Source organism: Lissotriton helveticus, chromosome 7 (genome assembly GCF_964261635.1).
Source record: "Lissotriton helveticus chromosome 7, aLisHel1.1, whole genome shotgun sequence".
In the NCBI taxonomy this organism is placed as follows: Eukaryota; Metazoa; Chordata; class Amphibia; order Caudata; family Salamandridae; genus Lissotriton; species Lissotriton helveticus.
In genome coordinates this window covers 931134857-931148720 of record NC_136068.1, presented here as the reverse complement: position 1 = coordinate 931148720, position 13864 = coordinate 931134857, and the positions used below count along the sequence as shown (strand labels likewise).

Sequence of the window (13864 nt, the reverse complement as noted above, 5' to 3'; positions counted from 1 at the left end):
TGGATCGAAGGAGACAGCATTCATCCACGTAACACACTGGTAAAGGCTTTTAAAATCAGCGCTTTTGTCCTAACCAAACCATCTCAGTTAAACAGTGCGCCAATGAAATGCAAGTAAGTAGTGCTGTACACCCCAGAGACCAAACCCTGTTTGCAGGGACGTTGTGGACACCCCCCAGGTCTGCAGGGAATCTAGGGATATAAAGCAACGAAAATAGTAACAGAAATTACCTGGCGCCCAGCACACCACCAGTGATTTCTGCACTGATGAGATCGTTTTTAATGCCGCCCCCCACACACACACACTTACTTCCCTGCCAACATACATATTTAAATTGATGTAAAACAACCAAAAAAAACTTAATACCGCTTTTTGAATTCAGATCCCCTCTTTTGCACTGCAACCCCAGTGCACGCGCACACAAGTTTGTACCTGTAACTAAGGAAACGGAGTATGAAACCGAGGCAGACATGAACAGCTACTGCAAGGAGAGAAACCAAAGGTGGATAGAGAAAAAGTGTATTTAAAGTCTTTATGCATTGGGTGAACATATATAGAAACCATACCTGCATTAGGTAAATTACATGCTCCTCTTGTTTGTGGGCATCAAAGGGAATACCATCAGAGTGTATAAAACAGCATGGCTTGCATATCTTCCTGAACAAACTCTAAACCAATAATATGCAGGACAATCCTTCATAAACACAACAGCCCATTCCAGAAACCAGAAGTGTCGGAGAGCAAAGGGATGCTGTTTTGCTTTGAACAGTTTGTCAAGACAACGGAAGTAACCTAGTGAAAAGAAATGGAAAACACATCCTCTTCATCAACTGAGATAACCAATCCCTGTGGCTGTAGTACTTCGAGAACGTCTGGCTCCCGTACACGCTGTGTCCTCAAACCTTTACTGAATATAAGCTTCATCGTTCTGTCTCTGTTATAAGAGGCGCACGTGTACCACTTCTCAAGTCAGTAGATCAGGCGAATAAACCCCTTGCCTCATCCGAGGGGCTCTCTGTAATGTTGCGATTGCTGTTTCCTTGTGCTTTGAAAACAACTCCAGGCCAAACGTTCTAATATCAGGAGCACGCAAAAAGCTAATGCCACATCTCACACCACACTACATGGAATCTTTCACTTTACTGATAACATGGCAGGTGGCTCACGTGCCACACTAAATGCGCAAGATATTGACAAAGCAACACAGTAGGCATGCTGTGATGTATCAGATGACGCCTACCGGTCAGCCATGGCATTGCATAGAGAATATTTGTGAGAACAGTAAAGGGGAGAGTGCAATGCCAGTTTTCGGTTCTGTACATGAGGCCTACTGGAGGTGCACCTACAACAGTGGTATAAAGAGCTCCCATGACCATCTGCTGTCCCTCTTGACTTAAGTGGGCCAAGTCCTGCTGGTGCCCAGCACCAGTATTTCTTAAAAGTACGTGTCAAGACGTGTCCCTAGCGGGCTCTCCATTTTTACCTTCAGGGTTGGAGAAAAAAACTAAAAACTAAAAAAAAAGCTTAACTCTCTAATAGTGCCACGCATCACTGCTTTTGATGTAACTTTTCAGCTAGAAAGATGGTAGCTCTAGTCTTAGCCACAACCTCGTCCACAAGGAGGAAAGCAGTTTCAATATTGTATACTAGGTCATAGGCCCCGGATCCCCCAGCATGCTCCACACCCGCCTACCCACCAAAACAAGCACTTGAGAACAGGTGGGTTTAAAAGGCCATGTTTAATTACACTTCATAAACATGACAAGTAAATCGTTTATACATTTCTCAAATTATGAGCAACCTCCTTCCTTTATTATCAACTCTTCTTCATCAACTTTATTATACGTTTCAACTTGTATTTATTTGCTCATAACTTCTTGCTTCCCCCAGCACCAAGGGGCCCTTAGGTTCGCATCCCCCAAGTACGATGCCCGCGCCAGGTGCCACCCACCTGCGCCCCACGAGCGATGGGCCCCAGCCCTCGGGTCCTTGTCCGCCATTTCCAGGGCCCCACCTCTCATCCACCACGCTGCTATGAGGCTCGTACCTGACGCCCTTGCCTCCCCAGCCGGTGGTCTCCATCCCCCTGCGGAGAGCTTACCCTCTCTCCCCTCAGTGCTGGCGTAGGGAGTGCGCAAGGCGGACTCCACTCCATTTTTCCAGTCTATCAGTGTTCAAATGTCTCTTTTCCGCAACGCACCCTTCAAATCACTGCCTCAAGGGACGGGTGGGTGGGAGATTAAAACTAGCTGACTAACGGACAGGGAGTGGCGATCAGGTCCGGCGCAGGCGGGGAAAGAGGCCGAGTTGACCGTGACCCAGACCTAAATAGGTCATGGCCTCTGCCCCACGCCCCCACCGGACGTGCGTCACGCGCCCCCTGACCCGGAAGTACTTCCCAGGATGGCTGCCCATAGGGCAGCCTCCTGGGCCTATGAACCAATGGCGGCGCGGTGTGGGCCGGGGGGCCGGGCCCTAAAGGCGGGCTCGTCTAGCCTCGCCCTTGGTATAGTTGTCGCTTCTTTATCTTATGCAATTTACAACAATTGACAAAGTCAATAGTCCTGGCTTGTTGGAGGTGTAATGTTACTTGTGTTATATATCTGGACGAATGGACAGAAGCATAACAATACCAGTGGGACAGCACACTATGCTAAGTACATATTTTTAGCTTAAGCGTTTTAAGCCACACCCTTAATTACATCGGTCACGATCCTGCGCGAGCCCCCATTCACCCCCACCCGATTTTCCATCACACTTAAAGCCCTGCCACACGGTATTATTAATGAATGTACAATTCCCGACTGAAATAGCGCTTCTGGTGTAAACATTTTTATGACTGAAACCTTCCTCTGACAGCTTTCATTTTCTTGTTTAGATAGATATGCGCTATTCACGTCCTCAGACACACTACATTCCTTGAGTTCTTATTTTGGTTTAACTAAGTAAATGGAAAAAAATTGCCACGAAGTTATGGTGTCCAAGTCACATTTATGTCAACAAGACACAGTGATCCAATACATCTATCTGCAATGTTGGTGTAAGTGCTGTCTATCACATAATCAGAAACACTCTTGGGAAGTAAAAATTAATTTACTACATAGTGAGCATAGTAATTGGGTGCTTAATACACACATAACATCATCCATATCCTGACAAAGGAGTCTATGAAATTGGCACACATTTGGACCGATTTACTAAGCTAGTTCTCTCACCTGGCTGGGATCCTGTATCCCGCCGATTAACGATGCAAAGTTTTCCGTTTTATTTACAGGGTCCCTCAGTTCTGGAAAGTTCAAGGGTCGCCTAAAGGTGAAATCACTGATGTCCGAACCGGAGGTCAGACACGTCTGGTAGTACGGTTGATTCTGAGCGTCCCCCGGTCTGACACTCACCTCTGTGTATCTCAGGGCCCCGTCCGCCGTCAGCTGGAGCGTGGGGCACGAGTACTTTGAGAAGTCAATGGACTGGGGCTTTTCAGGGCAACAGCATAACGTGGGCGCCTGCCTTTCCTTCATGATGCACTTAGCAGACAAGATGATGAAGGTCACTAGCGCCAGCACGCTGATGGAAACTAAAGCAAGAATTAAATACACGGTCATGTCCGATTCGTCTCGGGGGGCTCTGTGGAACTCGTCTGTGCTCGGACTTTGATCGCCGGCCTCGAGGGACAGCAGGATGGTGACTGTGGCGGACAGCGACGGCTCGCCGTGGTCCTTCACTTGGATGACGAGTTTTTGCGTGAGATTGTCGCCCTCTTGGAAGCCTCTCGCGGCTCGGATTTCTCCTGAATAGGGAGATATCCGAAAGAGAGCGGGCTCCGTGCTGTGCACGATGCTATAGGCGAGCCACGCGTTGTGGCCGCAGTCTGCGTCCACGGCCGTGACTTTGGTGGCCAGGTACCCCGCAGGGAAGGGCTGCGGGGCTCTCTGATCCGCAGGCACCACTGGATACAGGACCACGGGCACGTTATCGTTTTCATCCACAATGTAAAGGAAGACGGTGAGGTTGGAGCCAAGCTTCGGGTCCCCGGCATCTTCCGCGAGGACTGTCAAGGCAACCACCTGCACGAGCTCATAATCAAAGGACCGCTCGGCATAGAGGCGTCCGTCGCTCGAGCCGATGTACACGAATGAGGACACGGGGGAGCCGTCGATGCGGCTTTCGAGAAGGGAGTAGGTTATGCGGGCATTCGCCCCTTCGTCCGCGTCCGAAGCGGATACCGTGCCCAGCAGTGCGCCAGGCTTGTTGTTTTCGGTGATAAAGACCTCCAGGCCAGGTTGTGTAAACCGCGGAGGGTTGTCATTGACATCGGAAATATTCAGAACAATTGTTTTCCGCGCACATAGGGGAGGCGACCCCAAATCTGTAACAACCAGTTCAATTGTATATTGATTGACGGTCTCCCGGTCGAGGGGGGCATCTGTGATTAGTGAATAATGTTTTTTAAATGATTTGATTTGGAATGGGAGGTTAGATAAAAGCTCTAACTTAACCTCTCCGTTCTGGCCAGAATCCCGGTCTCTGACTTGGAAAAGCCCCACTGCGGTCCCCACGGGGGTATTTTCGGGTACTGATGTTGCAAGAGAGGTTACCATTAATTCAGGGGCGTTGTCGTTCACGTCTTCTATTTCCACCTGGACAATGCAGCGCCCTTCCATTTCCGGTACACCTCTGTCTCTGGCGCGCACGTGTATCTCGTAGAAACGGGCTTCTTCGAAGTCCAAGGGTCCTTCCAAACGAATGAGACCCGCACTTGATTCCAGGAAGAATAAGCTACGAACGGATTCCGAAGTGCGATCGCCGTACAGATATTCAATTTCCCCGTTTATGCCCTCATCAGCGTCACGTGCGTTTAGCTGCATCAGAACGGTGTTTACAGGGGCGTCCTCTCTCACTTTCACTTTGTACACAGACTGATTGAAGACGGGCGCGTTGTCGTTCACATCCAGGACAGTGACAGTTATCCGGGCTGTCCCGGATCTGGGGGGGCTGCCTCCGTCCACGGCCGTTAGGACCAAGTGATGCGTGTCCTGGCTCTCTCGGTCCAGAGCTCGCTCAAGGACCAGCTCTGGCAGCAGAGAGCCGTCTTTTAGACTGCTCACACTGAGCGAAAAGTAGGAGTTTGTATTCAGTGTGTATTGGCTCACTGAGTTGACACCGACGTCTGGATCTCTGGCGCCCTCCAGTGGAAAGCGAGTTCCTGTGGTAGCGGCTTCCGTGATCCTCAGAAGGCTGTCAGCCGCGAGGAAGCTGGGCGCGTTGTCATTTATGTCCATCACCTCCACCTCCAAGCTGAAGAGCTCCAGGGGGGCTTCGATCACCACTTCCTCGGACAGCAGGCAGCGCGGGCTGGCGCCGCACAGGCGCTCCCGGTCCATCTTCACACTCACAGCCAGGGCCCCGCTCTCCAGGTTAAGAGTGAAGTATCGAGCCCTGGCCTCGGACCCCAGCCGCAGCCGGCGCTCAGAGACGGCGGCCGCCTCCAGCCCCAGGTCCTGGGCCACGTTCCCCACGACTGTCCCCGGCTCGGCCTCCTCCAGCACCGAGTACCGGAGCTGAGCACAGACCCCGCCCCAGAGGGAGACGAAGCACAGCACTCGCCAGCACCAATCCTGCCCAGAGCGAGCTGCTTTCATCCCTGCTGTGTTAACCCTCCAGATATCTGTATGAAATGGTCCGTGGCGAAGGCGTCAGCAGGAGGCAGACTACAGAGTGCTGTGTCCGGGGTGCCGAGTAAGTCCTATCCTCCGTACAGCGCTCACAGCCGAGCGGTGGGTTTGTTTCAGATGCTCTGCTTTCTGTGTCTGGAGGGAGGGAGGGAGGTCTGGGAGTCACAGCTCCAATGGGAGGGGCGCAGGAGGAGACCGAGACCTGATCCAGTCTCAGCTCCGGCGCCCATTGGCTTTGAGATGCTCTCATTGCAGCCAGTAGAGCGAGCATCTCTGCTCTTAAAGCTGCAGAACAGCGCAGACGTGTGGTTGTTTCTGCAAACTCTACACATCATGGAAATATTATAACGTCAAAATACTGGAAGAGAGAGCACGGACTCACAGGCTGGCATCATTTCGCATTTCTTTCTTATGGATAGGCTTAATTATCCCGATGCACTTTAATAATCATTGGAAAGTTACAATACAGATGATATATGACTTGGATTCTCGGGAGATACTGTGAAATGCAAGAATAGCACCATCTTAATTGCAGATGTGGCTGAAGGTCAACTAAACTATTCATTGTTTTAAAGCTGATGGAAACCCTGCTCTCAAGGCAGCCAATGCTGCAGTGTTTTTAGTCGTATAGAATATTCCACTTGTCCTGGGTAATTTTTCTTTCAGGTGATTATAGGTACACAGCGCCAGCGTTTTCTGCGGATTGGCGTATACAATTGCCCTACCTGTCAAGTTGAGCACATTTCCGTTTGTACATCTGATGTAAAGACAACCTTCCCCCAGAAACCTTCCCCTAGAGGGCATTGTCGACGCACAACAGCGAGAGAAGTGCTACTAATAATTACTTTGTAAAATACGCTAAGACACAGAGGGTGCCAAGACGATAAAACACATTCCAATGCACACATTCTTTATTATATAAGCATTTAGTCTAGGACTGTCAAACCACCTCAACGTGCATTTCGTTTGCGCTGTGGACGTCTTGCACGTATCTAGGATTAAACCCCCCTCCCCTTGAAGATGCTGATCTGACAGATTCTTAATCATCAAATATAGTTAGTCCGCTCTTTCAATGCACAATGTTCCTCGTATTCAGCAAGTCAAAGTTATCCCGTTTTAAATGTAATCCAATTACAATAATGACGCCTTACACACTCCCTGCAGTGAATGACACTGTGTTGACAAGTGGTCTTTATACCGGAGCCGCGACCGGCGCCTGTACCCACCCGGCAGCAGCCTCTGCCTATTAGCCAGTGAGACTGTAAAGGAAGAGCGCACTGGCAGCAGGCGGAGCGGCAGCGGCTATCAATACCCGCCCGAGCTGTGATCCACGGTCTCTTGAAAGGCACTACCCGCTTCTCGCAGCAGCTGCTCTCCGCGGATCCGCAACAGCGCAAACCACACAGCTGTCAACACCAGGAGCTCCCACGAGGGGCTGTCATTTCCGACCCTGCGATGGCTCAATTTACGTCTGCCCTGCAGTGCGCAGCATAACTATGCATCTTCCGGGAAGCAGAACGCCAGGTCCCGCCGTTCCTGCAGGCAGCTACGCAAGCCTCTGAATGCAGGGAGGAAAGTGAGGATTGACTGCGGGTGACAGGGAAGGAGGATGAAAGCGGACCTCGCGCTGAGCTGCCAGGGCTGGATGTGTACTATACACACCCTCATTCACAGCCAATGCCTGTGCTGCAAGCGGGACGAGCCCCGCCCCGCCCCCGCTGTCAACATCAGCCGAGTCAATGCGGATAGAAGGCGCTCTGAGCAGTCAGAGCTCTGAGCGCGGACCCGAGCGCAGGCAGCCAGAGCTCACGGAGCTGCTGGACGTGGGCACGAGGAAAACGCGACCATTTCCCAAAAATGTAGCCTTGCCAAAACATGCGTTTTTTAAACACTTGCACGCATTTTTCCACAAAGCTTTAATCTGATTTTCTAAATTTAATTCCAGCCATACACGAGACGTAACAGAAGTGACTGTACGGGGAGTGTTACAGACGTAAAGCCAAACACGGAGCATGGGAATTATTGTGGCTGCAGCAGTCATGAGTTCTGATATCAAAACCGATACACAAAATAAACCAACAGATCCCTATTGCATGCGATCTCACTTTTAGGAAGCGCGGGATTACACATGCGAGGAACTGCAAAGGTATACGAGTAAAACGATTGCATTGAAAACCACTATCCGTGTCGCTTATTATTTCGAAGGGAAGCAGCTGGTTTACGTTGTGATGTTACGTTAAATTCCTACGCCATTTGTTGCCACACGAGGGTGCGATTGCCTTATCAGCTCACCAAAAGGACCAGAGAGGTGGGGGAGCAATGCGAACTGTTGGTCAGGCGGCTTTCGAGTTACTAAACTAGTCGCATAGGCATAATTCGAGAGAGGTGAGACATTGAAGTGTCTGCTCCTGGGTAATACATTGAAGATTTGGGTGGGTGATGAGGTGCATGGATCCGCGCTATCACCAGCACACAACGGCACCCAGTAATTTGTTAAAATAATTCCACTTTTGCTTCAATACAGAAACAAAGGACATAGACACATGGTTTTAACCACATCGCTGCGGCGCTAAGGGGGCGGGGGGCTGCGCGGCGGGCCCATGCTGGTGACGGAACCGCTCAGTCACCAGCCGCGGTTGAGCTGTGCTCATGACGGAGCGGTTCCATCATGGCCCCGCCGGCTTAATAGAACGCGCCGTGCAGGCGCGAAATCAGCGCCGCGTCGGGCGGGCCATGACGGAACCGCTCCTTCATCAGCACAGCGCCCCTGCGGCTGATGACGGAGCGGTTCCGTCATCAGCACGGAACCGGTTAAGGGGCACGGCCCATGGTAATTAGAAACAGCATCCCCAGATGACCCTTAAAGCTGTCACTCTAGCACCAAGTCTGTCCGTCCCCAACTTAGCACGTTGTAGTAACTTTTGAAATTACACTTATTTTTTTGTTTCCGCAGTTCTGGCGCCGGGACAACCGCTGAATCGTCGTGCACTCTATAACCCTCTGATTAATTAATTAATTAATTCAATTAATCATGAATGCATTATTGAATAAACACACACCAGGAGAATCCCACTAATGTAAACACCGAGATGCATTTCATATAAAAACATGCAACACGGACAGTTTAATTGCTGGCAAAACCCAGAGGCCTTGGGATTACACAGGAGTTAGTCCTGCCTGGTTTCTAGGTCTGAAGACAACGACTTAAACCAATATCCCACAGTAAACCTTTTATTCCCACTTCTCTATTAAGCAATGTCTAGGCACCAACCAACTACCTGAAGTGGCACACAATTGGAAAACGTGTATTATAACACAACACATACACACATCAACAGAGCATCCGAGTGCAGGCGCAAGATTACACATTCCGCAGCCCACGTTTTATATTCCCAGAACGTTCCCAAATTCTTATCAATCTAAGAGGTATTCCAGGCAAGGCTGCGCCAGCATGTACCTCTGCATCGGAACCAATATGCATGCTTATATCTTTGACGTTTCCGCACGAGTCTGCTTTGTTTAGTTTATACGCAGGGCCATTTCTAGGTGTTTTGCTGACCTAGGCGAATATTGAAAAATGCCGCCCCCCCCCCTCCCTTTTACTACCATCACTCTCTTCCCCTGTCATCCAGGCTAGAACAAAAAATATCCACCCCAAAAGATCAGTCAATTTCTCTCACCCTCCAACCATGCCAGCTCTGGACCACAACTTTACCCAAATTTTCAGACTGGATGACCCAGTGTGGTACCCAGTTAAGCAGAATATATCATAAGTATGGCTCCCAGTTTTTAATGATTGTTACATATAAATACTCTCGAAAAACAATAGCATTTCCTGTCTGGATTTGTTTTTAAGTATGGAAAAATACAGAAAATCGTTTTTCTTCACCCTAGAATCAGTCATGCGTGCCAGGTCAATAGCTATGCAAACTGACATTTAGAGAAGTTAAGAAAAAGGAAAAAATATTTCCTAATGTAGTTTAAATAACTGCAGCAATACAGCGGTCTATGCTGCTCCACAATGGGAATGATTACAGGTTACTTTATTGCACTCTAAATGCCTAGGACTCACTAGTCATCCAAACATGAGTAAACATTTGTCTATTAAATTAATGTGGTAATATACCCATTGTAGCACCTTTTTTTACACTAAGCACAAATACATATGGGCAAATACAGATAAAATGACCAAACAAAAAAATAAAGGGGATAAACACAAATGGAAATGTCGAAAAAGAAATACCATACAAACAGGACCTCTAATTATAAAAAAATAAATCCATGAAGTGGGCTTGATTTATTTAAGCTACCACCATACTGAAAACCATAAAGCTGCAGGTGTGCATCTCACACTTTATCCATCACACACTTCTAAGAGCTGCGGCTCATACCACGAGAGCAGCACCTTGGCAGTCATTGCACCACGTGGAAACACTTCCCATCCAGAATCAAAACAAAGACTAAACACTTACCGACCACACACCCTACCCTAATGTGCTGCCCATGTAGGCAAGCGCCTCAGCACCCCACATGAGGAGGGTGGGCTAGTAAGCAAGCGATATATAAATGCCGGCCTGCATTACAATACAATAAATATTTCTCTGTACATTGCACATTCTGACCACTCGCCAGACACTCCCCCCTCGGACCTTGCCATTTCCGTCGATTCGCCTCGGACGTTTCGGCAGAGAGAATGCAGGCCACTGCAAGAAGCAGTGCCCAGTCGGAGGTCACCAGGGCACGGCGGGTCGGGCTCCTTGACCTGGGCATCCAGTCAATGGCAGGGCAGGCCACTTCCAGGGATTGTTGATTGACAGAACGAAACCTCTTGATACAAGATCCCTAGAGTTGCCCTTGACGGGCAGGCAGTCTGTGGCAGGAACAGGTAACTATGTTGGCTGCTCACCCTGCGTTCATGGGCAGGTAGTGCCGAGCTGGCAAACCTTTCCTGGAGTTGTTTTTGCAGGACTGAGAGCGATTTACTGGCACAGTTTTTACTAAAAAAAGGTTTAGTAGGTGGACAGTGGGCACATAGCTGGCATAGGTTTCCCTGGAGTTGGTCTTATTGTTACACAGTGGGTATCCAGTTGGCACAGGCTCACAGGGAGTTACTCTTGGTGGACAGCCAATGCCCCTTGGCACAAGCTTCCTGCTAGTATCTCTTGCTTCTAGAGAGTGGGTACCTGGTTAGCACTGATTCACAAGTGCATTTCTTGTAGTTGATAGTGCCCTGTGTGCCCTTGTAGGTGCAGCCAAGGAGTCCAGTCCATGTGGCAAGACCGCAAGAAGAGCTTTCCTGTCTTCCGACTGCATGAAGAACAGGAGCATTGCACCGCGGCAACTCCTGCGTTGCAAATGGGGGTCACCCATGGGCTCGCTTACGCAAGGGGACTCTTAAAGCTTCTGCCACTGCTGGACATATCTGCGGCCTACTCATTGTTGCTGCTGGTGGCGTTAGTGGGGGTGAGGAGTGCACTCACAGGTCAGAGCACCTCCCTCCCCTCACCTAAATCACCTATTCGGGTTAGATTTGAGCTGAGGGGTTCTAGGAGGTGATAACAAGAAGAAACGAGTGCTGACAAGATTATGTATGTAGTACCTGAAGAAATTGGACTGTGCAGGCGCCCCTGAGACAAAATGAATGATTTAAAAAGTATGTTTAAAAAGTGGTCTCCTATACAATTAGGCGCCCTGGGCTGGTGCCCAGCTTGCCCACGCTAAAGGCTGGCCCTGGCAGTACTGCTGCAGGTCATGTTCCTGCCTGTGTGTCACCGCACGTCGTGCCGATTGCTTTCCGCGCCATGTTGTTGTTGTGTTAAAGTGCGAGCCATCGACTTGTCTGACAGGGCGAGGCTGGTGGCACTAGGGCAGCCTCTATAGTGAGACCCAAAGACATTGATTGAGACATTCCGTTAATATTAATAGCAATAATGAATCGGATTCATCGACAGGTCAACAGCGCTCAGCAGAAAGTAATAAGGCTCTCTCTTTTTTTCTGTGTTTTTTCATGCACGCTAGTGAAAAACACCTGCAGGCTGACCGAGTTCATTTCATTGCATGCAACTCAAGCAATGCGTCTTCCATCTACGGCTATTGTTATACACTTACCAAAGTGCCGTACCATTATGAGATGTGAACTCCAGGTGAAGCCTCTGTCAGTGAACTGAACTGCATGTTAGCGTGGCAGTGGAGCACTCTCACTCTCCTGCTGGGAGAGGATTGTCTGTCCTGCAATCTGATATGTGACGCTGGCACCCGGGGCACCGAACGTGATGTGACATGACGTTAACGTCAAATTGTAGAAGGCCTACCCAATGGGCTTTCGAGGTCGAAGGCCGTTCAAGTCTTCCCAAACCTATGTTTTTTGCCGCCCTCCCCTATTTGCCGCCATAGGCAGCCGCCTAGTCCTGGCTAATGGTAGAAAAGGCCCTGTTTATACGTGATATCAAGTGTGCACACGGTAATATACCATCAAGCCGTCATGTAAAATAGTGTGCGCTTCCACACACCTCAATCATTAAAATATCGCACCCCAGGTGTTTATAAAACAGTCCCAAAATTCAGAACATTATAAATTATATTTATAAAAATGGAAACATTTAAGTATGTCACTTTTTAAAGATATCACTTTAAGCCACGCAGGCAGAGCGGGATTTATGAGCGGTTCAAAAGGTTGGAAAGGAGACAAGAAGCGATACTCGTGCTGGTTTGAGAGGGGTAGCGAACGCATCAGCATTTCGGTCATATGTCTCCGGGACGTCTGTATCTTTTCTGTACCTCGTGATTCTCTGCTAGACATGTGTCACGAAGCACATGAGCTCTCCTGCAGCGCCACTGAAGTCATCCCGCAGAGAGACACAGGGCCCCGGAGGAGAGGCGACGAAAGGATACAGGAAGGCCCAGAGAAGGAAGGGGGTTCAACCGAAGCAGAGAGGGAGGTAGGATGGGCTGCTCTGATGAGGGGTGGGAACAGGGTGCACAGAGTCAGACACCAACAACCAAGACATCCCGCAAACTTATAAGCAGAACTAGGACTCTGTATGGACATAGGTGCACAGAGTTACTTAAATGACACCGCTAGCAATGCACAAGAGAGACATTGCGGCATGAAGTGTAATTAAATGCACCACCACCTGTGTTCATTAATGTGCTTACAGCCAGGGGCTGCTGGCAGTAGCGAGAGGCCCAGTCTCAAGGTGAACAACCCTTGGACGTAGTAAGGCCAAAGCCGTCCACTGGGGAACCCAATCTTTAGTATTAACAGCAGGCCGGGCTGCAAGGAGCGCAGTGTGCAGTACCCAGGCTACTTTTTCTATGGGCATGGTGGGTCCAAAGTAACCACAGTGCAAAGCACTTAACCTTAGAGAGCACTGTCACCAGAGCGGCCTTAGAGGGAAACATACGTTGAAACAGGGGAGATGGGAATTAAAACACCACACACTGGGTAAGTAACATCCCATAATCATTCTAAATTATTTTATACACAACATTTATTCAAAACTACTATACAAGCTCTCACCAGACACACTCCCCACAAAGCCCTCCCCTCACCATACTTTATTTACTTGGCCCCTTCAGTGCTTTAGGACATCCGCGCTGGTTTCAAGCTATCCAGTAACTGATTCTTTAGGACATTAAGAACCTGAAATAGAAGGTCAGTCTCAGTGTATCTGCCTGTGCCCATACACGTGTATAACCTCAGCTGTTCTTTAAAGTATGGAAAATGAATGAGTAAATGTGAACTTAGGTAAACCAAGCTTAATAAACTATAACAAGCATTTACAATGCAATGGTTTCGCCTTTGGAAAAGTTAGAGCTATTGGCATTGTAAATGACAAATTTTGTATTTATGTGTTGGTTTTGAAAACAGATAAATAAATGGCATTGTCATTTACATTGCCATTAGCTTAATCTCTTGCAAATGTGAGACCTATTGTACCCTACGGACGAGCTCAGCAGACAGCAATTACTACCACACACACACACCCAGAGCCACACACACACACACCCACCCAGAGCCACACACACCCACTCAGAATATTAATATTTGGCTTTTAAGGACTAAAAAGAATGTATTTACCATAACCAGGATTCCGATTTATGTACAAGGTAATGTGAGAATCTGTATTACTTGATCGAAAATCAGGTTCTGAAATGACCAAAGGGGTAAATATTCATACTAATATTCTCCT

General features: G+C 48.8%; 1 protein-coding gene across 23 annotated transcripts in view; it reads right to left on the bottom strand.

Annotated features, from left to right (window-relative positions):
- LOC144769402 (protocadherin gamma-C3-like) overlaps positions 1-13864 on the bottom strand; it is a 917178-nt gene that overhangs the window by 158051 nt on the left and 745263 nt on the right. The window contains exon 1 of one of the 23 annotated variants that reach the window (XM_078653477.1): positions 3216-5737. The exons of 21 other annotated variants lie outside the window; for them this stretch is intronic. In XM_078653477.1, the coding sequence (XP_078509603.1) occupies positions 3216-5639 (2424 nt within the window). In that variant the 5' untranslated portion in view covers positions 5640-5737. Of the gene's footprint in view, positions 1-3215; positions 5738-13864 lie in introns of those variants that run through there. One more of the 23 variants, XM_078653491.1, reaches the window with a different exon arrangement.